This window comes from Oncorhynchus keta, chromosome 22 (genome assembly GCF_023373465.1).
Source record: "Oncorhynchus keta strain PuntledgeMale-10-30-2019 chromosome 22, Oket_V2, whole genome shotgun sequence".
Lineage (NCBI taxonomy): Eukaryota > Metazoa > Chordata > Actinopteri > Salmoniformes > Salmonidae > Oncorhynchus > Oncorhynchus keta.
The window spans coordinates 10040327-10068149 of record NC_068442.1 but is presented as its reverse complement, the minus strand read 5'-3'; the positions used below and the strand labels follow the sequence as shown (position 1 = coordinate 10068149).

Sequence of the window (27823 nt, the reverse complement as noted above, 5' to 3'; positions counted from 1 at the left end):
AGAATCTAATTTCTCAAGGTCTGAGTCCTTTAGGTAACTTCTGGAAAACTCAAAGCAGGTGGTCATGTGCCTTTTACTGAGGAGTGGCTTCCGTCTTGCCACTTCGCCATTAAGGCCTGATTGTTGGAGTGCTGCAGAGATGGCAGAGATGGCTTTCCTTCTGGAAGGTTCTCCCATCTCCACAAAGGAACTCTGTCAGAGTGACCATTGGGTTCTTGGTCACCTCCCTGACCAAGGCCCTTCTCCCGTATGCTCAGTTTGGCTGGACAGCCTGCTCTAAGAAGAGTGTTGGTGGTTCCAAACAACTTCCATTTAAGAACGATGGGGGCTACTGTGTTCTTGGGGACCTTCAATGCTGCTGAAATTTTCTGGTACCCGTCCCCCGATCTGTGCCTCAACACAATCCTGTCTCAGAGCTCTACAGACAATTCCTTCTATCTCATGGCTTGGTTTTTTGCTCTGACATGCACTGTCAAGTGGGGGTTCTTATATAGACAGGTGTGGGCCTTTCCAAATCATGTCCAATCAATTTAATTTATCACAGGTGGGCTCCAATCAAGTTGTAGAAACATCAAGGATGGTCAATGGAAACAGGATGCACCGGAGTTAAATTTCAAATCTCATAGCAATGGGTCTGAATAAGTAAGTAAGTAAGTAAGGTACTTTTTATTTTTAATAAATTAACAGTTTTCACGTTGTCATTATGGGGTAGTGTGTAGATTGATGAGGAAAATGTTTTTATCCATTTTTAGAAAAAGGCTGTAACATATCAAAATGTGGAAAAAGTCAAGGGGTCTGAATACTTTCCAAATGCACAGTAAATACATGAATGTTTGTGCACCAATCGTCTCTCTGATTCATAGTCCACAGGGCTGCTTGTGATGTTACGGGTGAATGCCTCAGCCTTTGATGTGGCCCTGCTTTCTTAGCAGCATGTGAAAATCCCAACACTTGAAGGAGAAAGGGCAGCCAGGTTACATGACCCCTAGCGAAACAGGCCTAACAGAGCAGACATTGTGTGCGTTTCCATGGAGTTATTATGGTGTTTAGCCTACATGTGTTCAGCTTTTTCCAAAAACGAATGATCAACCTCACATGCAAATAAAGGAGGCCAAAGGTATCACATTTTCTTCTTCACATCCCTGCCAATGGTCCCTTCTCTTCCTCTGCTGTACTCTCTATACTCTTACGCCTGCTAAAAGGTGAGGTACGAGAGGCAGAGACTCGGCAGATGCACAAGCTCTGCTGTGAGGAAAAGTAATGAAAAGAATAAAGGGGAGAGGGATGTAGAGGGAGAGAGATAGGGGTAATTACCCTCTAATGGGGGTAACACTAGTATTCAGCAGTCAGGGCACCTTACACGACCAGTCAATTACTCTGCTGTCGTTTTCTGTTATTTTCTCTCTATAGGGCGGACGTGTACTCAAATGTACTGAAAGCTCTCTCCCTTAGCTTTAGTGATAATAGCTCAGTAGTGAATGTGTCAGAGGCAGAGCAATTGGAAACTAACGTTATGATGGTCGTAGTGGCTTCATACTAGCCGGACTGCCATCTGGCTTCAACTGAGAAATAAAGCATAGCTCTACCCTATTCTTAAAGGGACAACCAAATATCATATAGGTTGCACTAACAGACATGACCTGGTACATTGGTGCACTGGTTTACTTTCACCTTTAAAATGATCAAATACAGAAAGAACCTTGTTTTTCTGCAGTTTTCCCCCCCAACAGTGACCACCTGCTCCCAATCTTTAATAGTATCGCAGAGCTGACCATCTTTAATAGTATTGTAGAGGTCACTCAGCTCTATTGTAGAATATATGACAGGAAAGGCTGAGACCCGCTAGAAATACTGCTCTGATCAAACCTCAGCTTCCTAAAATATATCCTTTTCTGAAGAGGGAAGTGAGGCCGCTGGTAACATTACAGTAATGGAATAACATTCAATCACCATAATATCCAGACAATGTTTTATTTCAGAATTAACAGATGAGCAATAGAAACTATGGATGAATTAACTCAAAATACAAAAGCTTGTAGTGTATATCATTTGAAAAAGTGTTCGCAAAACCCCCAATTCTCACACATTTGACAAATCTTTAAGACCTCTGCATTAGTGAGCGAGGTCACACTTTATTTGGATAGTCCGGATTATCCATCTGTAGATGCTCTACAGACTATATGTTTATAAGGTTACGGTTAGGGTAAAGAATAAGGGTCAGGGTTAAGGTTATGATTAGGAGGTACAGTGCATTCAGGAAGGATTCAGACCACCTCCCCTTTTTTCGCGTTTTGTTACGTTAGCCTTTTCTAAAATAGATCATTTGTTCCCTCAATTTACACACAATACTCCATAATGACAAAGCGGTTCTGAATAACCTGTTTTCGCTTTGTCATTATAGGGTATTGTGTATAGATTGATGAGGGGGGGACTATTTAATCCATTTTTAGAATAAGGCTGTAATGTAACAAAATGTGGAAAAAGTCAAAGGGTCTGAATACTTTACGATCGCACTGTAGTGGAAATGTTACTGATTGTCTATAGAGCAGTGATCTCCAAGGCATTCCTAGTCTAAATCGCCAAACGTTTCTGTAAACAAAAAAACAGTGGTAAGCCTTGCGTTCCTATTTTATTAATTAATCTTGCGCTGTCAGTGGTAGACGCACTCGATTCAGCTGCCCTGTATGCCGGGTAGGCGATGTGTTCCCATTTCATATGTCTGAAGGTACAAACTATGCCTTCCCGGTGGGAGCAAATCAAGTGAAGTGTAGGTCGACCACTGGCCAATCGAATGGCTCAGATTAACATATCTGCAGTAAAAGTAGCAGGCGTAAAAGAACGCTACAGCAAAGTTGAGGCTGTAAGATTTTTAAACGTTTAAAAACCATGACCAGAGAGAGACTCAACAAATACAGCAAAGAATGAGTAGGAAAGTGTATCGATTGGCTTGCTTTATTATTAGCGGCTTCTGTCTTTTTTAATAGAGGAATATCTCACTTTCTCTGTTCATAGGAGTAACAACATGAATTTGTGCACGACACAGAAATAATGCGGCGCGACTCGAGTTTTCGCCATCAGCTGGAAGACGGTGGCCCTTCTTGGTCAGTGTCAGCGGAGGAAAGAGAGAGCAGACAGATGTTGAGTGACGGACCCTCAGTCTGCTGCTTTTTCCCTCCGCTGAGACTGACCATCAGATGCAGGCACCGTGAGACCAGTAAAACAGAAAAAGTTAATTATTTAAAATGTACGCTCACTCAGCCATGCTTCACAAGTAATACAACAACTCATCTATTATTGGTGTGATCCTATAGCCTACATCAAATATATATATATTTTTTTAATGGTCTGAAGAATAACAATGCATTGGCACGGCAATTCAAGCAAAGCCAATATGCAGTGATAATGTTCTGTACCTCATTAATTACCTCCTCATTAATACAGTGCTGTTTTTAATAGGGTGATGTTGCATAGGTTTACGTTCAAGTTATTATTTTTTTTATACATTTTCCACAGTAGAGCTCGGCTTGCATTTTGACTCAGAAACTAATGGACTCCAAAAGGGTTGGTGACCACTGCTGTAGAACATCTACAGATGGACTATCCAAACAAAGTGTTAGCGTGAGGGAGACCTTCCGTTTCTTTACAAGGTTGTTTTAACATTACAACATTTTAGGAATGTGGTTACTAAAACATTTAACATATATGAGACATGCAAAGCAGTTTTGAGAATAAAGTAAGAGAGCATATTCAATCACAGTCAGCACTTTAAGTGGTGTCTTCCTAATAAATGGCATGCAGTACAGTCTTTTTATTTTAAAAAAGGAACTTATCCACTAGTGAAAGTAGAAAACAGCTAAGTAATTGAGACGGTCAGGTGCACACAAAAGCACAATACATGTAGGTTAACAAACATTTGTTTAGTAAATAAATTAAACAGGCTTTAGCGATGGAAACATGAAGAAATTTCATCACAATATCAACCTTTTGAAATATGACATTACGAAAAAAATATGGAATTTTCATCTATTAAAAATATAATTAAAAAAACAATGACTGTTTTTACTTAGGCTAATATGCATTCATTTAACAAAAATGCATACAGTATGTAGTGTATTTTAAAATGGCAAACAGCACATACAATAGTAGAAGTTATTATTATAGCACATAAAATATTTGGAATGGAATCTATAAAAAAAATATTGATAATACCAACGCTGAATGTCCTGAATTGGTTCGTAGTGTTCTTTGCAAGGGACTACTTCCCTTGAAGCATGTAATTGGGGAAAAACGCTTAAAACTTGAATGTGATACCCCATAAAATGAGTCACCCCCAACACAGCATATTCACTCCACGTTTCTGTACCTGGTGAAGAGGTTGTACAGCACCCTCAGGGTTGACTTGAGGTCACAGTTCACGATATCTGGGAAATAAGGGAATTAATAAGATTTAAATAAACACAGACAATCTCTCTAAAAAAAAATGTTTTGATAGCGTCAATACCAGTAAAATCTTTATTTTTTTTAATTGTTAATTGAATTCTATCAGGATATGCGGTATAAAGGAAATGTTTTGACCATGAGAAATGATTCAGGTACAACACCGACCATGAATGTGTTTCAACACCCATTCACAGACACACTACTACATAATACTAAGGACAAATGAACAAAGACGCACAAACCCCAACAAGTAAACATATCCATTAAGGGGCTTGGTGTGTAGTGCTTTTACTTTAGCAATGTGTGGCATTTAAGATTTACTGAATGGATTTGTACCATAGAGGAGCATATAGCCAATTCTCTCCGAACAGTTCGACTGAAAGATACAGCAATATTATCACATAAGTTTTGCTTTCAGGGAATCTTGCCTGACAGAATTCTCACAAAATAAATACTGGACTTTAAATTAGGAGGCAAATGTATTGCGCCATTATGGTTTTGCACCAAATTTCCAGAATTAATCATCTTCTTAAAAATAAGAAAAAGGACAAAAAAAATTAAAAGTAATACAAAAAAATAATTGTCCATGGGAACTATATAAACAGCATCCTAAAGGAAAACACCTACCTTCAGGTCTAGGTTTGGGTCTCTCCAAACCTCCGTCTTGCATCAGCTCAAAAGAGAAGGACACGTTGTGCACCTGCGTGAGAAACACAATGACAACAACATTATACAACAGAAGAGCAAGCCACACACAGGCAGGCCTAGAGTATGAGGAAACAGCTCCTAAACCATAACACACCTATACAATTCACACAAGTCATTACAGCTCCCCTACCACAGGTTCCTAGGTGTGTAAACATCAGCTCCATAAACCCATAAGCTCTTTACAGCTGGACAAACAGTCACTCAGCACCAGGCAAAAAGGAGGGGGAGTTCTATCAGAATTTGGTTGTTGTTTGGTTCATGTAAAAGTGTGGTACCGAGTGTCAGTACAGAATGTGGGAAGCCTTGGAACAGACCAGCTAGGAGGTGAAGGCAATTAAGGAAATATGGAGTGGATAATTAGTAGCCAAAGCTTAAGAGAAAGAGAGCGCTTGAGACAGAAGAAAGAGTGAGAGAGCGAAAGAAAACAAGAGAGTTAAAATTCAAGCAATACAGAGACTGACCATTGGAGGATTCCTTCAGGCGAGTACCAGGGACTCCTATATAGCAGCTGTCCCTGAAAAGACCCCTTGTCCCTTCTCCCCCCTCTCCCTGCATTAGCGCTAATCTCCTGGCCACTTATTGATTTTCTGTGCAGGAGCAGATTACAGATGCTGCCTGCCGGGTGCCCACTGCCTGGCACAGCACAGCCGGCTGGAGAGGACCCAGTCTCAGGCCTGACAGGGCGTCCCTTTAGAAAGCCTGCTAAGAATAGAGGCTTTGGGCTGCACATTGTCTGTCTGACAATATGGAATAATCTTCATGATAAATACTAATATCAGCAAATAGAATTAATCACTGAGGGATTAGCCATCTTGAAGTAAAAAATTATGCAAATGTTTGAATTAAACAATTAGGGCCTGAAAAAAACAATAATTTGCTGGAAATGTATGAAATGGAACAAAACAAAGACTAGTGTGTTCACTGTCATTAAAGTGTACCACACTGAGCAAAGATAAATGTCAACATACCTGTTGTTCAAAGTTCTCAGGAGTCAGGAAGAAATTATAGAGTGGAACAAAGTAGCCCTCCAGCAATCCCATCAGCAGAACAAGGTACACACCGTCAGCAAACTAAAGAATAAAAAAAACATGCTTATTCATATCAATATACAAGAGGTATGATTCTAATTAGATACAGTAGAAGTCGGAAGTTTACATACACTTAGGTTGGAGTCATTAAAACTCGTTTTTCAACTACTCCACAAATTTCTTGTTAACAAACTATGGTTTTGGCAAGTCGGTTAGCACATCTACTTAGTGCACGACAAGTAATTGTTCCAACAATTGTTGAGACAGATTATTTCACTTAATCTCAATTCCAGTGGGTCAGAAGTTTACATACACAAATTTGACTGTGCCTTTAAACAGCTTGGAAATTCCAGAAAATTATGTCATGGCTTTAGAAGCTTCTGATAGGCTAATTGACATAATTTGAGTCAATTGGAGGTGTACCTGTGGATGTATTTCAAGGCCTACCTTCAAACTCCGTGCCTCTTTGCTTGACATAATGGGAAAATCAAAATAAATCAATTGTAGACCTCCACAAGTCTGATTCATCCTTGGGAGCAATTTCCAAATGCCTGAAGGTACCACGTTCATCTGTACAGACAATAGTACGCAAGTATAAACACCATGGGACCACACAGCCGTCATACCGCTCAGGAAGGAGACGCATTCTGTCTCCTAGAGATTAACGTACTTTGGTGTGAATAGTGCAAATCAATTCCAGAACAACAGCAAAGGGCCTTGTGAAGATGCTGGAGGAAACAGGTACAAAAGTATCTATAACCACAGTAAAACAAGTCCTATATCGACACAACCTGAAAGGCCGCTCAGCAAGGAAGAAGCCACTGCTCCAAAACCACCATAAAAAAGCCAGACTATGGTTTGCAATTGCACATGGACAAAGGAAGGCTTTTGATACTGTTAACCATAAGATTCTCATCACAAAATTGTCCAAGTTCAACTTTTCCCCTGATGCCTTGAGATGGATGAAATCATACCTTGAAGTCAGAACTCAGTGTGTCAGAGTGAGCAATGAGCTGTCGCCCACTCGTAGCTATGATGTGGGCGTGCCCCAAGGGTCAATACTGGGGCCCCTCCTGTTCAGCCTGTACATTAATGATCTGCCTTCTGTATGTACTGGGTCTGAAGTTCAAATGTATGCAGATGATACAGTGATATATGTGCATGCAAAGAGCAAACAACAAGCTGCACAAGAACTCACTACTGTAATGGTCCAGGTTACAAAGTGGCTCTGTGACTCGTGTTTGCATCTCAATGTGAAAAAAACTGTTTGCATGTTCTTCACAAAGAGGGCAAAAGATGCTACTGAGCCAGATGTCTATGTGTCAGGGGAGAAGCTCCAGGTGGTATCCGATTTTAAGTACCTTGGCATCATACTTGATTCCAACCTCTCTTTTAAAAAGCATGTGAAAAAGGTAATTCAAATAACTAAATTCAATCTAGCTCATTTCCGATTTATACGAAATTGTTTGACTACAGAGGTAGCAAAACTGTACTTCAAATCTATGATACTCCCCCACTTAACATACTGCTTGACTAGTTGGGCCCAAGCTTGCTGTACAACATTAAAACCTATTCAGTCTGTCTACAAACAGGCGCAAACAAGTGCTTGATAGGAAGCCCAATAGCCATCATCATTGTCACATCCTTAGAAAACATGAGCTCTTGAGTTGGGAAAATCTTGTGCAATACACCGACGCATGTCTTGTATTCAAGATCCTTAATGGCCTGGCTCCCCCTCCACTCAATATGTTTGTTAAACAAAAAACCCAGACATATGGCAGCAGATCCACAAGGTCTGCCATGAGAGGTGACTGTATAGTTCCCCTAAGGAAAAGCACCTTTAGTAAATCTGCATTCTCTGTGAGAGCTTCCCATGTCTGGAATACACTGCCATCAGACACACATAACTGCACCACATATCACACTTTCACAAAATGCTTGAAGACATGGCTAAAGGTCAATCAGATTTGTGAACATGGTCCCTAGCTGTGTGTTGCCGCTTTCCATGTTGTCTGTAGCTTGTGAGGTATGGAAACACTTTGTTGCTTTTATGAATTTTGTCTTGCTGCTTTTTGTTCTATGTTGCTCTGTCTGTATGCTATGTCTTGCTTGTCCTATGTTGCTATGTCTATGGTGCTATTGTCTATATTGTAATTGTTTTTAATAACCTGCCCAGGGACTGCGGTTGAAAATTAGCCGGCTGGCTAAAACCGGCACTTTTACTGAAACGTTGATTAATGTGCACTGTCCCTGTAAAAATAAAATAAACTAAACTAAAAACTAAACAAAGGTCGTACTTTTTGGAGATATGTCCTCTGGTCTGATGAAACAAAAATAGAACTGTTTGGCCATAATGACCATTGCTATGTTTGGTGGAAAAAGGGGGAGGCTTGCAAGCCAAAGAACACCATCTCAACCGTGAAGCGTGGGAGTGGCAGCATCATGTTGTGAGGGTGCTTTGCTGCAGGAGGGACTGGTGCACTTCACAAAATAGATGGCATCATGAGGATGGACAATTATGTGGATATATTGAAGCAACATCTCAAGACAGTCAGGAAGTTAAAGCTTGGTCGCAAATGTGTCTTCCAAATGGACAATGACCCCAAGCATACTTCCAAAGTTGTGGCAAAATGGCTTAAGGACAACAAAGTCAAGGTATTGGAGTGGCCATCACAAAGCCCTGACCTCAATCCTATAGAATAGTGGGCGGAACTGAAAAGCGTGTGCGAGCAAGGAGGCCCACAAACCTGACTCAGTTACACCAGCTCTGTCAGGAAGAATGCGCCAAAATTCACCCAACTTATTGTGGGAAGCTTGTGGAAGGCTACCAGAAACGTTTGACCCAAGTTAAACAATTTAAAGGCAATGCTATCAAATACTAAATGAGTGTATGTAAAATTCTGACCCACTGGGAATGTGATGAAATAAATAAAAGCTGAAATGGATCATTCTCTCTACTATTATTCTGACATTTCACATTCTAAAAATAAAGTGGCGATCCGAACTGACCTAAAACAGGGAATGTTTACTAGGATTAAATGTCAGGAATTGTGAAAAACTGAGTTTAAATGTATTTGGCTAAGGTGTATGTAAACTTCCGACTTCAACTGTAATTCTAGTTCATACTGTACCTGTGTGTCCAGTTCAGCCACCTCCAGATTGAGTTTGTTCAAGTGTTTGTTCACAAAGGTGATGAGAGTCTGTGGAAACAGCAGTCATTTCTGTGAGGCACGCCAACAGTACAACAGAAAACTCTACTACTACTACTACTACTACTAATATTAACACACACTACCTTTTTTACCACATTGAGCTTGTCCGGAGCGTGATCAAACAGGGTGTCGAAAGCATCTCGCTCTTAATGGATGGAGAGAACAGTCATACCGTTACTCACAGAAACAAGATAAAAAGCATCAAGGTCGTCATATACTGAAAACAGCGATTTAAAATAAAAACAAGTGTCAAATTTACTGCGACTGATTAAAAGATGCATTGGGAGAGAATAGACCAAGTAGAAGACATACCATGTCTGCCAGATAAAGCCCTGAGGGAAAAAAGACAAAACAAGATATAAAAGCTCCATTTGGTCAACAAGGACAGCTCACGAAGAACTTCATTAAAATGTCCACATTAGCCTACTTTACATTCTAGTAATTTAGCAGACGGACGCTCTTATCCAGTGAGAATTACAGTAGTGAGGGAGTACATTTTCATACTGGTCCCCCATGGGATTCGAACCCACAACCCTGGCGTTGCAAGTGCCTTGCCACATGGGATTATTCCACAACTACTAAATCTTTAAAATTATTACCAATTCTACAATGTAATCCTCACAAATATTCCTGATAGGCATCAGTCTGGAATTTTCTCTAATGACCTTAGTGATCACTGTTTTACAGCCTGTGTCTGTAATGGCTGCTCAATGAAACAACCTGTCTTGATTGTCATAGACACTTGCTAAAAAACTTTAAATGAGCAAGACTTCCTTCATGAACTGGCCTCTAAAATGATATAGAATCAGCTTGATCCCCTCTGTCGAAGACACTTGGACCTTCTTTTCTTGATATTTTCAGTGGTATTGTTAACAAAAACGCTCCCAGAAAGAAAATTAGTATTAAAAACCGGTCTAGCCCCTGGTTCGACTGGGATCTTGCAGAGTTACTCCACCTCAAGAATTGCATTTGGCGAAAGGCTCGGCACACGCATACTCCGGCTGACTTTAAGGAGCAGTTCTCTCTCTGTGGGTCTAACCCCAATAAGTTCTGGAAAACATTTAAAGACCTGGGGAATAAACCCTCCTCCTCACAGTTGTCCATGTCCCTTAATGTTGATGATGTGGTTGTTACTGACAACAAGCACAAGGCTGAGCTCTTTAATCACCACTTCATTAAGTCAGGATTCCTATTGGACTCAGCCATGCCTCCTTGCCCGTTCAACATTTCCTCATCTCCCACCCCTTCTAATGCGACTATCCCCGATTCTTCTCCTTCTTTTTCCCCTGCCCGCTACAAAGTTTCTCCCTGCAGGCAGTCACTGAGTCAGAGGTGCTAAAGGAGCACCTTAATCTTGACCCCCAAAAAACATCTGGGTCAGAGGGTTTAGCCCCTTTCTTCCTTAACGTTGCTGCCCCTGTCATCGCCAAGTCTGTCGCTCCTTTCTGGGGAGGTTCCCATTGCTTGGAAGGCAGCCACGGTTTGTCCTTTATTTAGAAGGGTGAGATCAAGCTGATCCTAACTGTTATAGGCCTATTTCTATTTTGCCCCATTTATCAAAAGTGTTGGAAAAACTTGTCAATAATCAACTGACTGGCTTTCTTGATGTCTATAGTATTCTTTTGGGTATGCAATCTGGTTTCCGCTCAGGTTATGGATGTGTAACTGCAACCTTAAGAAGGTCCTCAATGATGTCACCATTGCCCTTGATTCTAAGCAATGTTGTGCTGCTATTTTTATTGACTTGGCCAAAGCTTTTAATACGGTAGACCATTCCTTTCTTGTGGGCCGGCTAAGGAGTATTGGGGTGTCTGATGGGTCTTTGGCCTGGTTTTCTAACTACCTCTCAAAGAGTGCAGTGCATAAAGTCAAAATCTGCTGTCTCAGCCACTTCCGGTTACCAAGAGAGTACCCCAAGGCTCGATCCTAGGCCCCCCACACTTCTCAATTTACATCAACATAGCTCAGGCAGTAGGAAGTGCTCTCATCCATTTATATGCAGATGGTAGTCCTCTACTCAGCTGGCCCATCCCTGGATATTGTGTTAAAAGCTCTAAAACAAAGCTTTCTTAGTGTCCAACAAGCTTTCACTACCTTTAATCTTGTTCTGAACAACTCCAAAACAAAGGTAATCTGGTTAAGAAGAATGCCCCTCTCCCCACAGGTGTTATTACTACCTCTGAGGGTTTAGAGCTTGAGGTAGTTACCTCATACAAGTACTTGGGAGTATGGCTAGGCAGTACACTGTTCTTCTCTCAGCACATATCAAAGCAGCAGGCTAAAGTTAAATCTAGACTTAGTTTCCTCTATCGTAAATCACTCCTCTTCACCCCAGCTGCCAAACTAACCCTGATTCAGATGACCATCTAGATTACAGAGACATAATTTATAGATCGGCAGGAAAGGGTGCTCTCGAGCAGCTAGATGTTCTTTACCATTTGGCCATCAGATTTGCCACCAATGCTCCTTATAGGACACATCACTGCACTTTATACTCCTCTGTAAACTGGTCATCTCTGTATACCTGCCGCAAGACCCACTGGTTGATGCTTATTAATAAAACCCTCTTGGGCCTCACTCCCCCTTATCTGAGAAATCTACTGCAGCCCTCATCCTCCACATACAACACCCATTCTGCCAGTCACATTCTGTTAAAGGTCCCCAAAGCACACACATCCTTGGGTCACTCTTCTCAGTTCGCTGCAGCTATCAACTGGAACGAGCTGCAACAAACACTCAAACTGGGCAGTTTTATCTCAATCTCTTCATTCAAAGACTCAATCATGGACACTCTTACTGACAGTTGTGGCTGCTTTATGTGATGCATTGTTGTCTCTACCTTCTAGCCCTTTGCGCTGTTGTCTGTGCCCAATAATGTTTGTACCATGTTTTGTGCTGCTACCATGTTATGTTGCCTTACTATGTTGTTGTCTTAGGTCTCTCTTTACATAGTGTTGTCTCTCTTGTCCTATATTTATATGTACTTATTTTTAATCCCAGGCACCCGTAGGAAGGCCTTTTGGTAGGCCGTCATTGTAAATAAGAATGTGTTCTTAACTGATTTGCCTAGTTAAATAAAAAAATAAAAATACTATTGATACATTGATATCAACCTGATACAGAGGAATGTTGGTGGTGAATACAGTAATGTTGTTGTACACAAGCGATTAACTTCACTGAACATTAACAGAATGGGCCACTAGGCATTGTCACACATGTTGAGTTAAGGGGCTGCTGCAACATCCCAACAGCTATCGCACAAAAGAGGGCCTTAGACACGCACAAACACACGACACCCTTTCTCGTCGTGGTGTAATCCCTGATGGCAGGGCAACGGTCCTGGTCATATGATAACAGCCCTGTGACCATGATATGAGCGCTTTGCTCGCCCACTAATCTCCCCAGCTGCTCTGGACCTGCTGGTTCGCTCCAACCTCAGCTGGGGCAACGCTACACTGGCAAGGAACCATCACATCCCTGTTTATACAATGGTCAACTGTGTTCATACACACTGGTGAAATAATTGTGCTTGAAAAATGTATTAATATGATGTGGTTATTACATAAAGACTACAGAGGGGATTGCATTTGAGAGATACAAATCTATATTAAAGTACTTCATATTGCAAATAGGAGATTGCATTGTGTTTTGGGGAAGACAGTGGTATGTGGTTTACTGCCGTGGTGAACCCATCCCTATTTCTGACAAAACAGAGCTCTCACACTGAGTGAGAAGGAGTGTGTTCTCTCAAAGACTGGTTCATCCCATCGGAGAAAAACGTGACCTACTCTGTATTGCCCGTGATCTCCTCCTGGATCTGGCGAGATTGCAGAATCCCCTCTCTTTTCTGAGAGAAGACAAAGAAAAAAAGAAACAGGAAAAGGAACAGAGTAAATAGGTATTTTAACATTCAGATTTATCCAGAATGCGGTTTTAACCAATCAGCATTCAGGATTAGACCCACCCGTGGTATAATTTGACAAAGTATTGTAGTACTTCAATTTATCGTAAAACAGCATTTATAGCGAAGTTATTATAACACGTAACAAAACAGGTGTATGACCTCAGAGACTTACATCAAGTTTCATTCATGTGTACTATGCACCAAGCAAAATAAGAGGATTTACAGTACCTGAACCACCACTACTTGGATGGACACGTGATCAGGAAGTCTGATAGGTGCTCTGAAGTGCTGAGATAGCGCCACCAACAGGTGAAGAATGGCCACTATACTCTTAGCATGGACGGCTGGGCAAGAAACCGACAGAAATGGGGATTTGCTTTAGTTTTCATTGGTTGGAAGAACAATCAATGAAGAAAACAATGTTTTGATTTCCGCCTAATAAAAAGAAGCTAAATTAAAGGAGAGGTATCTAAAAGCCCTTTGATATCGGCCTGATCCTCTCAGCCGAAGAGGATCAGAACATCTCCCTTAAGTGTTTTCTTCAGCTTAAAAGAAAAAGGTTGAAAGTAGGGAACAACGCATTGATTTGGTTAGCGCTTGGTTGACAGTATTCTGCTGTAAATTCGATCAAAAACACCATCATATCATACAAGTGTTCCTCTTTCGTGATGTAGTCATGCATTTACCTCTTACCGTAAGCCGAGATCCACATTAGCGCCACTGGCTGCCCCAGGCGCATTCGTTATGGTTTTTGAAAAGCAAAGTAATACAAAAACTAAAACACTGCACATACTCTGCTGTTCTATCACGTGCCGTGATGTACCATGATTAAAACAGTGTTGTTTTAAGTCACGTCTTTGTTGTTTGGAATATTGCAAACAGACGTGGCAGTTTCACCGCTACGGAGTCCAACTTTAATGAATATGTATATTTCTGGACTACTTCCCTCAAATCAGTTCATCCCTACAACTCTCTTTCCTTTTCTCATACATGTACGCTAATGATAAAACACAAGCTAGAACGCTATTACCAGTGTCATCATATTCTTGTTAAAAGCCTCATAAAATAGAGACATCACGGCAAACCTAAAGTGCTTTACCTAAATGTACTGTATGGACAAACATTCCTTCTCCATTAGAGACGGCTCAATGGGAAGCAGAGAAAACTCGACGACCAGTGTATGGACTGGTAACAAGCTGAAGCCCCCATGTATTCCACCTGTCTGACCACTTTGGCTCACTCAACAACTACTGTATGCTGAGTCTCTCTCACCAAAGAGATGAAAATGGACTGAAACATGGAGGGACTGTCCAATAAGAACGCTTGTTATCATTTTAGGGTTGCGTAATGTCTTGCTACGGTGTGCCCTAATTAATACGACCAAGTTCTCAGCCTCTACTTACAGTCCACGTTCCATTTGATGCTCCTGGCAGAGACCTTGATGGAGTCGTTGATCCTCTCCAGCACCGTCTGTAGTTTCTGTTTCTGGGCGATCTCCGACTGGGTCACCTCAGCTACGTTTAGCTTCTCCCCCTCCAGCTTCTCTGAAACACATATACAAAGAAAACAGCATGTATTACATTTGGTCAGGGGTCTGCTTTAGCATAAATACAGGCATTTGCACAATGAGAGAAAGGCCTGAGAGAAAATGGTCAGAGGGAGAAGGCGAGCGGTAGTAGTGATCCTTTAAGTTTGATGGAGAACCATTAAATGGACTTGTTCCTCACCAAAGAGTTTCTGCAGAACCTGCCCGTCGTATAGATCCTCAGCCAGGTCCTTCACGATGATCCTCTCCCCCACCAACACATCATTGATCCAGTCGATCAACACCTTCTGGAGTTCCTGTAGTTTCTGGTCGTTCTTGGAGTTGGGGTCGACCATGGTGCGGACCTCATTCTCCTCTGTAGGAACAGAAAGCAACATTAGGTATAGCCAGTGTCAAGGCGTCTCATCTTCTATGGCCAGGGATCTCAGATAGGGACTGCACTGTACTGCACTGCACTTACCTAGCATGGTGTCTTCTGGGTCCAGTTCGTATTGGGTGGGGCTCAAGGGCAGGTTGATGGCGTTCATCCCCTCTTCCTGGAGCTCAGACACTGTAGGGAGAGCACGTCACGTCACTCACAAGGCATCCTCTCAAACCGCCATCTTTCAGTGCAACAGCTATAAATTCACGTAGGTTGTAAGTGGCTTACTGTTTGTGCCGCCTAACTGTGATAATTTCACCAAAAAAAAGAAGCTTTCTACAACTTAGGCTACTACACGTTTCATACTGCTCAGTACTTTGCTGCTCTTAGCATCAGCTAAGCTTTGCCAGTATGGCAAATCCAGCAGACATAAGCACAGAGGGTCAGGGGAAATGAGAAGTTGTTGTTAAGGCGGGGGACTACTAGGATAGGGACCAGCACATGATAAATGTAGTGTTCCCACACCACTAACACACTAGCTAACTACTACCACAGCTATTTGGTCACAGTAATGTACTGGGCCTTATGCGCTACCCTCTGTAGCTCCTTGCGGTCGAATGCCAAGCAGTTCCCAGCAAACATAACCCCACAGGACCGGGCGTTGCCTTCTTTATCATGTCTAATATGGTATATTATTGAGGCGTAGCGGTTATTTCTGGAAGTGGTTTCACTCGTCAAGGAATATTTTCTTAGAAGCTGCTGCTCATTGGGAAAACACAGTAATGCCCGTCCAGGTAATGACCTTCTGTCCTCCAGACAGGCATTTCCTCGTAGTCTACTACTTATTGGCCCTCATCCGTACACTCCTCCTCCCTAGGCTATATCTCACAACAGAGGAGACGTGTTCTAAAGGGGATGATTCTTATATCAATATCAGCAGCTACAATTGATTCTTAAACCAATATCACGTTTTCCCCTTTGACGACTGCACCACCTCAGCTTTCTGTGTCCCCGTTCCTAAAATCAGCTTTATCTGATCAGACACTGTTCTCAGTTAATCAATTTATCACACAGAACTTCCTGGTTTCCCCATCAACCCCTGCCTTGCCCAAGAATGCGTTTCACTATACTGCTTCGTGTCAGTTTAAGTGACACCTGTAGTGGTGTGAACATCCTGTGCTGGATTTCTCATCCTTCCTTCCCAGCGAGGATGACATCCTCATAATCAACACCATCAGCAGCCCTAATTCGGACCGCCTGTGTAGCGTCATATCAAGACTAAGGAGAATATCCTGTGCCTTGACAGCGCGACACACAGTGCCTTCAGAAAGTATTCACTTTTTCCAGATTTTGTTGTGTTACAGCCTGAATGTAAAATGTATTAATGGACATACAATTATCTGTAAGGTCCATCAGTCGAGGTGTGAATTTCAAAAACAGATCCAACCACAAAGACCAGGGAGGTTTTTCAATGCCTTGCAAAGAAGGGCACCTATTGGTAGATGGGGGGGCAGACATTTAGTATCCATTTGAGCATGGTGAAATTATTAACTACACATTGGATAGTATATCAATTCACTCAGTCACTACAATGATACAGACGTCCTTTCCAATTCAGTTGCCGGAGAGGAAGGAAACCGCTCAGGGATTTCACAATGAGGCCAATGGTGACTTTAAAACCGTGAAAGTTTAATGGCTTTGAAGGGAGAAAACTGAGGATGGATCAACAATGTTGTTACTCCACAATTACTAACCTAATTGACAAAGTGAAAAGGAAGCCTGTACAGAATACAAATATTCCAAAACAGTTGTTGTCTGCAACAAGGCACTAAAGTAGTACTGCAAAAAATGTAGCAAAGCAATTAGCTTTTTGTCCTTAATACAAAGTGTTATGTTTGGGGCAAATCCAATATAACATTAGTGAGTACCACTCTCCATATTTTCAAACATAATGGCAGTGGTGTGAAGTACTTTACTATTTATATTTTTTGCCAACTTTTACCTCCCTACATTCCTTAAGAAAATAATGTATTTTTTACTCCATAAATTTTTCCTGGCACCCAAAAGTACTCGTTACATTTTGACAGGAAGTACTCGTTACATTTTGACCATTTCACACACTTATCAAGAGAACATCCCCGGTCATCCATACTGCCTTTGATCTGGCGGACTCACTAAACACAAATGCTATGTTTGTAAATTATGTCGGAGTGTTGGAGTGTGCCCCCAACTAACCACCAAAAAAATGTAAATAAAATTGTGCTGTCTGGTTTTCTTAATATAGGGAATTTGAATTGGTTTATACTTTTACTTTTGATACTTAAGTACATTCTAGCAATTCCATTTACTTATGATACTTAAGTATATTTAAAACCCAAATACTTTTAGAATTTTGATCAAGTAGTATTATACAGGGTGATTATTTTACAGTATTTTACAAGGTTCCACTTTTACCCTTAATTAAAAAAAAAAACTATAGTATCTTTACTTTTACTCAAGTATGACAATTGAGTACTTTTTCCATCACTGCATAGTGTTATGGGTATGATTTTAAATCGCTAAGGACTGGGGAGTTTTTCAGGATAAAAAAAAGAAACGGCGCTAAGCAGAGACAAAATTCTAGTTCAGTTTTTTTCACCAGACAATGGGAGATGAATTCACCTTTCAACAGGACAATAACCTAAAACACAAAGCCAAATCTACACGGGAGTTGCTTACCAAGAAGACAATGAATGTTCCTGAGTGGCTGAGTTACAGTTGACTTAAATCTACGGCAAGACCTGAAAATGGTTGTCAAGGAATAATCAACAACCAATCTGACAGAGCTTGAACATTTTTGAAAAGAGTAATGGGATTGTGCAAAAGTTGCAAATGTTGCACAATCCAGGTGTTGAAAGCTCCTCGAGACTTACCCAGAAAGACTCACAAATGCTTCTACAAAGTATTACCTCAGGGGTGTGAATACTTATGTAAATGAGATATATATGCATTACATTTTCAATGAATTAGCAAACATTTCTCAAAACATGTTTTCACTGTCATTATGGGGTATTGTGTGCAGATGGGTGATAACCTTTGCAATCCATTTTGAACTCAGGCTGTAACCGAGCAGTCACTTTATCCCTACCTACATGTACAAATTACCTCGACTAACCTGTACCCCCGGCCCCCCACATATTGACTCGGAACCGGTACCCCCTGTATATAGCCTCGTTGTCATTTTTAAGTGTTACTTTTTTATTTTTATGTAAATATTTTCTGAACTCTATTTCTTGAACTGCATTGTTGGTTAAAATTATTCGGCATGTATGACAAATAAAATTTGATATGTGGAATAAGTAAAAGGGTATGAATACTTTGAGGGCACACTATGCCTTCTCTCAGAAATAATTGTATGACTGAAAATTGCATGCATCAGCGTGTCTAGAAAACAATAGAGGAATTGTCACTGCCCTCCCAATCACACATTTAAATAATCTCCATAAACAATGTCCCCTTGACCAGCAGAGATTCACACACAGAGCATGTGATGCTATGAGTTGGGGTGCTAAATGCTATCCCAGACCTGCTACAGAAACTGGGTCTCCATTCCTCGTCTACTTTCCTTCATATGAACTGATGTGAAGGACCTGGATTGGTGAAAGCAAGTAACAGGTAGGTATCCACCACACATTGCTTACACCCATCCTGCAACACCATCTATGTGTAAATGAAGGAAGGGAAAGCAGCAAAGGACGCCAATTTAGATTGTTGAAATGCAGCCACAGTGTTTCTCCTTCCTCTCCTCATGCTCCAGCATGAGGGTGAATACTAACAGGCGGTCTTACCTGGTGGGCAGAGTGCTCCACAGCCCATCTCTCCATTCTCTGAGTTTCCAGCATCTTCCCTTCACTGACTCATCCTCTCCTCCAGCCTGCTTAACATCCACCGTCCTGTCTCTAACATTCTCTGTCTCACCCTTTCCTCCCTCTCCCGCCGCGGCCCAATCAACAGGCTTGTTCAAGGCCGTGCCCCTCTCTTCCTCCCCATCGTAAAATGTCAGAGAGCTTTAAATTAAATATACTGCCGCAACGCGGGACCAGAGACGCTTTCCATCAAATCACTAGGAACACACTGCGGACATCCTGGCCAGTGTGCTCCGCTGTGGATGGGTGTGAGGGAGAGACGGGATAGGGCTCAGCTGTGGTGTGTCAACCACTCAGCCCTGTGAACCCTGATTGATACAAACCAATCATAACACAAGTGCAGGGCCGGGCAACCACATTTGGGGGGCCCCCTGGAGATCGGGGGCCCTCTTAACAGGACAAACGAAGTGGGAACATTTCCACTTAATGTGCAACTAATTCATTTGATGATGATCCTACCTCATTTGCACATGCTGCATATAGATTTTTCTACTGCATTATCGATTGTATGTTTGTTTATTCCATGTGTAACTCTGTGTTGTTGTTGTTGTATGTGTCGAACTGCTTTGCTTTATCTTGGCCAGGTCACAGTTGCAAATGAGAACTTGTTCTCAACTAGCCTACCTGGTTAAATAGAGGTGAAATAAAAAAACAAATCAAAAACGGAACTTGAGGAAAAACAATGGGCAACTCGTTCATTTTATAGGTGTGTTAATCTCGTAGCAGTGAAATAAAGGACATACACTAGCAGTGCAGCTGCTCCTGGAGTTGTGTTTGCTCTTGCCTCATTCCAGAGTAATTGCATCTGAAGTAGTAGCATACCCTACATGGCAACCATAGCCTGCAGCTACAGTGAGGAACTCTACTAGGCACTGCATGCGCTCCCAGGCTGCCCTGCAGGCCAACTCGGGTCAATACAAGAACGTTGAATTACAAGAAAGTGAGTGTGTACGCTAGTTTACCGATATTTATGTAATACCCTACTCTATTCTGATCTCTTCAATGAATCTGCAGTTCGGAAAGCAGGCAAAGGCGATATTCCTTTACCAATAACGAATAGACAGAATCAGACAATGGTTGAGGCGTGACTTCATTACACAACGGATTGAAACAATGTTGTAGCGACTAGCTAATTACAATGAGCTACACGGTCGTTCCTTAAAAATACTTATTTTCTGCTTGTGCTTTGCTGATGGTTTAACATTTTTTTTTTATACACATGCCACTTCACGCAAGTAAAGTTTAGACATGTTCGTGACAGTATTGTTTTGATCAGAAATGTACCTTCTTTTGCCTTCTTTCTTCTTACTAAAGTTCCTCCAAGTTTTCCCAGGAACGAGTCATCTTTCTTTCTGGAAGAGGGTGATTTCGGAGTCGTCGGCGACGGAGAGGATGGCGACTTTTGCGGCGAAGTAGCCATGATACAATTTATCCAAAAGTACAATCAATATTGTGAAAGTTGAGTGGGTCTCTGAAATAAATAGATTTTCAAGTCAAGTTCTGCTCAAATCAATTTTCACTCCCTAAAGCGGAAACGGAATTTCATCCAGGCTTAAATCCCTTCCTTGTTCCCTCCCCTATTTCTATTGTAAATAAAACCCTACTGGCTGAATACATTGTAGTTAGCAACTGGCCCCTGTTTGCTTTGACCAGTGTGCTATGTAACTTCTGATTTATCACGAACACATTTCTTCATTATCATATTTTTCTAGTGATATCAGTAAGGATGCATAGACATTGTTATAGGCGTTATTCTAATACCACCAAAATAGGCTTTGATCCTCAAAAAGTTCTACAGATGCACCATTGGAAGCATCTTGATTGGCTGCATCACCACATGGTATGGCAACCCAGCAAACATGTCCATATTGGTACGATGTGGGTCCAATGTGGCTTAAAACATTTGAGCTCAAGGGCCCGTGCTGGGTTTGGTGTGGGATAGCCTGTGCTGGGTTTGGTGTGGGATAGCCCGTGCTGGGTTTGGTGTGGGATAGCCCGTGCTGGGTTTGGTGTGGGATAGCCCGTGCTGGGTTTGGTGTGGGATAGCCCGTGCTGGGTTTGGTGTGGGATAGCCCGTGCTGGGTTTGGTGTGGGATAGCCCGTGCTGGGTTTGGTGTGGGATAGCCCGTGCTGGGCTTGGTGTGGGAAGGCCCGTGCTGGGTTTGGTGTGGGATAGCCCGTGCTGGGTTTGGTGTGGGATAGCCCGTGCTGGGTTTGGTGTGGGATAGCCCGTGCTGGGCTTGGTGTGGGATAGCCCGTGCTGGGCTTGGTGTGGGATAGCCCGTGCTGGGCTTGGTGTGGGATAGCCCGTGCTGGGCTTGGTGTGGGATAGCCCGTGCTGGGTTTGGTGTGGGATAGCCCGTGCTGGGTTTGGTGTGGGATAGCCCGTGCTGGGCTTGGTGTGGGATAGCCCGTGCTGGGCTTGGTGTGGGATAGCCCGTGCTGGGCTTGGTGTGGGATAGCCCGTGCTGGGTTTGGTGTGGGATAGCCCGTGCTGGGTTTGGTGTGGGATAGCATGTGCTGGGTTTGGTGTGGGATAGCCCGTGCTGGGGGTGGGATAGCCCGTGCTGGGTTTGGTGTGGGATAGCCCGTGCTGGGTTTGGTGTGGGATAGCCCGTGCTGGGCTTGGTGTGGGATAGCCCGTGCTGGGCTTGGTGTGGGATAGCCCGTGCTGGGCTTGGTGTGGGATAGCCCGTGCTGGGTTTGGTGTGGGATAGCCCGTGCTGGGCTTGGTGTGGGATAGCCCGTGCTGGGCTTGGTGTGGGATAGCCCGTGCTGGGCTTGGTGTGGGATAGCCCGTGCTGGGTTTGGTGTGGGATAGCCCGTGCTGGGTTTGGTGTGGGATAGCCCGTGCTGGGTTTGGTGTGGGATAGCCCGTGCTGGGTTTGGTGTGGGATAGCCCGTGCTGGGTTTGGTGTGGGATAGCCCGTGCTGGGCTTGGTGTGGGATAGCCCGTGCTGGGCTTGGTGTGGGATAGCCCGTGCTGGGCTTGGTGTGGGATAGCCCGTGCTGGGCTTGGTGTGGGATAGCCCGTGCTGGGTTTGGTGTGGGATAGCCCGTGCTGGGCTTGGTGTGGGATAGCCCGTGCTGGGTTTGGTGTGGGATAGCCCGTGCTGGGTTTGGTGTGGGATAGCCCGTGCTGGGCTTGGTGTGGGATAGCCCGTGCTGGGCTTGGTGTGGGATAGCCCGTGCTGGGCTTGGTGTGGGATAGCCCGTGCTGGGCTTGGTGTGGGATAGCCCGTGCTGGGCTTGGTGTGGGATAGCCCGTGCTGGGCTTGGTGTGGGATAGCCCGTGCTGTGTTTGTTGTGGGATAGCCCGTGCTGTGTTTGTTGTGGGATAGCCCGTGCTGGGCTTGGTGTGGGATAGCCCGTGCTGGGTTTGGTGTGGGATAGCCCGTGCTGGGTTTGGTGTGGGATAGCCCGTGCTGGGTTTGGTGTGGGATAGCCCGTGCTGGGTTTGGTGTGGGATAGCCCGTGCTGGGTTTGGTGTGGGATAGCCCTTGCTGGGTTTGGTGTGGGATAGCCCGTGCTGGGTTTGGTGTGGGATAGCCCATGCTGGGTTTGGTGTGGGATAGCCCGTGCTGGGTTTGGTGTGGGCTAGCCCGTGCTGGGTTTGGTTTAGACTAGCCAGTGTTGGGATGAACCGTGTTGGGCTGATGTGGGATGGCTGTGGGCTGGCCCATGCTAGGATAGCCCGTATTTGGTAGGTGTGGACTTGTTATGGCTTTTTGTGGGCTAGCCCCTGTCCACATGAGGCCAATGGGGTTATGTTTCCTGGGAACTGCTTGGCATTCGACCGCAAGGCGCTACAGAGGGTAGCGCATACAGCCCAGTACATTACTGGGGCCTAGCTCCCTACCATCCAGGACCTCTTACTCTATTCCAGGTAATGTCAAAAGAAGGCCCTAAAAATTGTCAAAGACTCCAGCTACCCAAGTCATAGACTGTTCTTTCTGCTACCGCACAGCAAGACAAAGTCTGGAGCCAACAATACCCTAAATAGCTCTACCCCCAAGCCATGAGACTTCTAAATAGTTACCAAATAGCTACCAGGACAATTTGCAATGACCTTTTTTGCACTAACTCTTTTGACTCATCAGATACGTGCTTCTACTGTTTATTATCTATCCTGTTGCCTATTCACTTTACCCCTACTAACAGTACCAGAGTTTGGACACACATACTCATTCAAGGGTTTTTATTTATTTTGCTATTTTCTACATTGTAGAATAATAGTGAAGACATCAAAACTATGAAATAACACACAAGGAATCATGCAGTAATAATTAAAAAAGTGTTAAACACATCAAAATATATTTTATATTTGAGATTCTTCAAAGTAGCCACCCTTTGCCAAGGTTTTTTTAAAATACATTTTTATTTATCTAGGTGAAGCCAGTTCAGAACAAATTCTTATTTACAATGACGGCCTACACCAGCCAAACCCTCCCATAACAACGCTGAGACAATTGTGCGGCGCCCCATGGCACTCCCGATCATGGCCGGTTGTGATACAGCCCGGGATCGAACCAGGATCTGTAGTGACACCTCTAGCACTGAGATACAGTGCCTTAGACCGCTGCGGCACTCAGGGTAGGTTTGGGTAAGTTACTTCCTAAATGTAATCTATTAGTTACCTGTCCAAAATTGTAATCAGTAACATAACTTTTGGATTACCCAAACTCAGTAACGTAATCTGATTACATTCGATTAATTTTAGATGACTTTCCCCTTAAGAGGCATTAGAAGAAGACAAAAATGTATGTTACCAATTGAACCACATCTATTGCAGGATAAATCAATGTTAAATTTTACATAGCTGGTCATATATGGATGTTAAATTTTACTTTATGGGTTGGTTATGTAGGCTTCTTCTAACCCATCACGTTCTACTATTAAATTATATCTTTACATTAAAAACCAAAGTTTATCAGAATTCCAATCATTCCAATAAATGTTATACCCCTTGATCTTCAAGAATAGGACTTGGAAATATGGAAGTATAGATTTGCCAAATTGATTTACCTGAGCATAACTCCAAAACAAAGGATTTATTAGCCAGCCCTACTCTGTTTATGATTTTGTTGTCATGGAGGACTGATTAGGCTCATTGATTCGAGTTGAAAAATAAATGCTGCTCTCATGGAATTGCTTGGTTTGAGCATTACTGAAAAGTGCTATTTACATGTGAAAAATGAATACCATATGCATCATTTGCTATAGGCCTATTGTTTCACTTTTTTGTTGGCAACACTTTGATATCTTGATAATATGCAGCTGTTAAAAGGGCAAATCCACAGTGAAACAATAAATAAACAGCCATCCCACCTCTGTTTTGGTAAAAAGCTGAGCGATAGGCCTGGAGAAATGTAACCACTCTCAGAATAACAGACAGAGCTATGGATGCAAGGACTGACCATCCATGATATCAACATGATTGTTTTAGCCATGTTATGAGGTTATACAGTGTTAGTTTACATTTACATTTTTTAAAGGAGAAAAACAAGCTTATATTTTGGGTTCTTATGGAGTGTGACAGTTTAACTAAGATCATGAGGCATTTCTAAGTTATATTCTTCAAGAATGAATGGAGATATATATACAGTACCAGTCAAAGGTTTGGACACACCTACTAATTTAAGGGTTATTCTTTATTTTTAACATTTGCTACATTGTAGAATAATACTGAAGACATAAAAACTATGAAATAACACATATGGAATCATGTAGTAACCAAAAAAATGTTAAACAAATTAAAAATAAATCATATTTGAGATTCTTCAAAGTAGCCACCCTTTGCCTTGATGACAGCTTTGCACACTTTTGGCATTCTCTCAACCAGCTTCATGATGTAGTGACCTGGAATGCATTTCAATTAACATGCGTGCCTTGTTAAAAGTTAATTTGTGGAATTTATTTCCTTCTTAATGCGTTTGAGCCTATCAGTTGTGTTGTGACAAGGTAGGGGTGGTATACAGAGGATAGCCCTATTTGGTAAAATACCAAGTCTATATTATGGCAAGAACAGCTCAAATAAGCGAAGAGCAATTACAGTCCATCATTACTTTAAGACATGAAGGTCAGTCAATTCAGAAAATGTCAAGAACTTTGAAAGTTTCTTCAAGTGCAGTCAAACATTAGACCGGTGGAAATCTGTCCTTTGGTCTGATGAGTCCAAATTAGAGACTTTTGGTTCAAACCACTGTGTCTTTGTGAGATGGATGATCTCTGCATGTGTGGTTCCTGCAGTGAAGCATGGAGGAGGTGTGATGGTGTGGAGGTGCTTTGCTGGTGACACTGTCAGTGATTTATTTCGAATTCAAGGCACACTTAACCAGCATGGCTGCACAGCATTCTGCAGCGATACGCCATCCCACCTGGTTTGAGCTTAGTTCGGCTATCATTTGTTTTTCAACAGGACAATGACCCAACACACCTCCAGGCTGTGTAAGGGCTATTTGACCAAGAAGGAGAGTGATGGAGTGCTGCATCAGATTACCTGGCCTCCACTGTCACCCGACCTGGGAACTCCTCCAAGACTGTTGGAAAAGCATTCCAGGTGAAGTTGGTTGAGAGAATGCCAAGCGCGTGTGCAAAGCTGTCATCAAGGCAAAGGGTGAATACTTTGAAGAATCTCAAATCTCAAATTCTATGTGTTATTTCATAGTTTATGTCTTCACGATTATGTAGAAAAGAGTCAAAATAAAGAAAAACCCTGGAATGAGTAGGTGTCCAAACCTTTGACTGGTACTGTACATAGGCAATATTTTTCTTTGAGAGGGAAAACACATTTGATAGGCTGAATCTATGGGTTTCTGTAGTGTTTATAAGTGCTTTCCAGTGCAACTGAAAAGTGTTCTATATTATTATATTTATAAGGCTGCATAACATTAAGGTTTTCTTGGTAAGGCATACAGTAATCTCTGAAGGCTGTCTCGGGAGACTAGCCTAAACAAACACAAATCTGTCGTTCTGCCCCTGAACAGGCAGTTAACCCACTGTTCCTAGGCCGTCATTGAAAATAAGAATTTGTTCTTAACTGACTTGCCTAGTTAAATAAAGGTAAAATAAAAAAAATAAAAAAATGTACAACCCTCAGGTCCATAAGAGGTGTGGTCCTCAAGTAGGAATTGACAAGTCAAATTGATATACATATTCAAAAGGGTCATCATGCCACGTGCGGCCAAATCCAGTAAGGTAGTCACTAGTAGTCAAGTCACTTGTCTCTTCTGCCTGTGGAGCTGCATGGTTCTGTAGCCTTTTCCCTGCCCCAGAGGGCTGATTCTTTTCAGGTCCAGTGGAACTGGTAGCCTCTAGACAGTACCAGGCTCTCCGGGTCTCTGTCCTCAGCTCTCTCCTGCAGCCGCTGCTCCTCCAGCAGGCTGACCAGAGTGTCTCTCCTCTCCACCACCTCCATGATCTCCGTCAGCATCTCCTGTTCCTCCGCCAGCTCACTGGAGCTCTTCCTGGAATCTGCAAAGGGCCACAGCGGATAAAGGGCAGCGGCGCAAACGTATAACAGTGGTAAGTACAGAATGTGTAACAGCTGCACACTACAATTGCACAGTACTACGCTACAATTACACAGTATGTGACCCATACCGTCTATGGACATCCTGCACCGTAGATCCATCTGTAGTTGACTCTGTCTGTCCTCCAGCTCGAGTTCCTGAGCACTAACAACAGACAAGACAACCCATTTTCGAACACTCTTCACTCCATAAGGCGGTCACACTATCTGAGAATGCACTGTGCCTCTCCTCGTTTCCTACTTACAATATGACCAGCTCCTCCTCATAGCGTGCCAGTCTGTTCTTCTCCAGGACCAGCTTGAACCACGTTTGAAGGAGCTCGTGCTCATCAGAGAGACCATCACCTTTGTCTGATCGTGGGAGAGAGCAAGGTCACAATCAGTTACCCCAACCCCATATAGAAGTTTGATCTTCCTGTTTCTTCATTCCTCATTACGTCCAAGGTCGACTAATAAGCTCCCTGTCACAAGGTTATACAGTAGACGGACATAGTAATCGTCCAACTGTACATGAGCCGATAACGTAAATGGGTCATTCCATCAATTCGGTGCCTTTTGAGAAGTATAACTTGGTGGTGGGGGGATGCTAGATTTTCTGTAATAGAGAGCACACGTTCATCTTCATAAAACATGTTCTCCCCATCTCAATAAATAAAACATGTACATGAATATAGAAAGTGCCTATTAAGTGCCAAATAAAGTAACAGGGTTGACGATTTCATCTTAAATCAGCCATAAATCCCCCTGTCACAAAGGGATTGAAAGCTTGTTGTGTGGAACAGGGAGTGGCAATTGAACGCAAGCTTCACAATTTGTATTTATTGTTGAAACATTTCTAGCCTGTCTATTTATGAGTAACAGGGTTGACATGTTATGATCGACCTGCTCAGTTTTCCACCACAAAACACCAGCAAATGGCCGAAAAGAGCAGAACCAGCTCACCTACTTTTACACTATGATTTTTCTATTAGATGTTCAAGGTTTCTTTTGAAAAACGTATCAAAATATGAATAGTTTCACCATATTAATAAACGAGTTCAGTTCATGTAACAGAGTTGACCTTAAAATGAGGGACAGACATAAATGAATCACTAATCACTTGAAATAAATAATAATATTCAAAATTGAAGGTGAACACGGAGAAATGTTGGGGTTAAGTGAGTTAAAACCTTCCTGGAAGGTCACATG

At 42.6% G+C, this 27823-nt stretch overlaps 2 protein-coding genes across 14 annotated transcripts in view; both read right to left on the bottom strand.

Annotated features, from left to right (window-relative positions):
• Nucleotides 1–1957: 1957 nt before the first annotated feature.
• On the bottom strand, nt 1958–20653 carry LOC118401020 (alpha-parvin-like). 2 transcript variants are annotated; one of them, XM_035798152.2, is made up of 12 exons: nt 20389–20653; nt 15299–15388; nt 15020–15193; nt 14696–14836; nt 13521–13636; nt 13177–13235; nt 9701–9720; nt 9472–9533; nt 9308–9376; nt 6117–6218; nt 5068–5140; nt 1958–4421 (listed from the first exon to the last, which is right to left on the bottom strand). In XM_035798152.2, exons 1-12 carry the CDS (start codon nt 20522–20524, stop codon nt 4345–4347), a joined length of 1119 nt encoding a protein of 372 aa, XP_035654045.1. In that variant the 5' UTR covers nt 20525–20653; the 3' UTR covers nt 1958–4344. The 2 variants fall into 2 exon arrangements, with proteins under 2 accessions (XP_035654045.1, XP_035654046.1); XM_035798153.2 differs by lacking the exon at nt 20389–20653 and adding an exon at nt 19027–19077.
• Nucleotides 20654–23287: 2634 nt separating this feature from the next.
• Nucleotides 23288–27823, bottom strand: part of LOC118401019 (F-actin-monooxygenase mical2b-like) — a 90829-nt gene continuing 86293 nt past the window's right edge. For all 12 annotated transcript variants that reach the window (XM_035798138.2, XM_035798139.2, XM_035798142.2 and 9 more), the window contains 3 exons: nt 26881–26986; nt 26707–26780; nt 23288–26577 (listed from right to left, as the gene is read on the bottom strand). In XM_035798138.2, the coding sequence (XP_035654031.1) occupies nt 26393–26577; nt 26707–26780; nt 26881–26986 (365 nt within the window). In that variant the 3' untranslated portion in view covers nt 23288–26392. The remainder of the gene's footprint in view (nt 26578–26706; nt 26781–26880; nt 26987–27823) is intronic.

Coding starts and splice junctions, on each gene's coding strand:
- LOC118401020 (XM_035798152.2), bottom strand. CDS start 20,524: ATGGCTACTTCGCCGCAAAAGTCGCCATCCTCTCCGTCGCCGACGACT. Junction 9,721..13,176: donor GAGATCACGGGCAATACAGA/GTAGGTCACGTT, acceptor TTTTTCCCTCAG/GGCTTTATCTGGCAGACATG. Junction 9,377..9,471: donor AGCTCAATGTGGTAAAAAAG/GTAGTGTGTGTT, acceptor CTGTTTCCACAG/ACTCTCATCACCTTTGTGAA.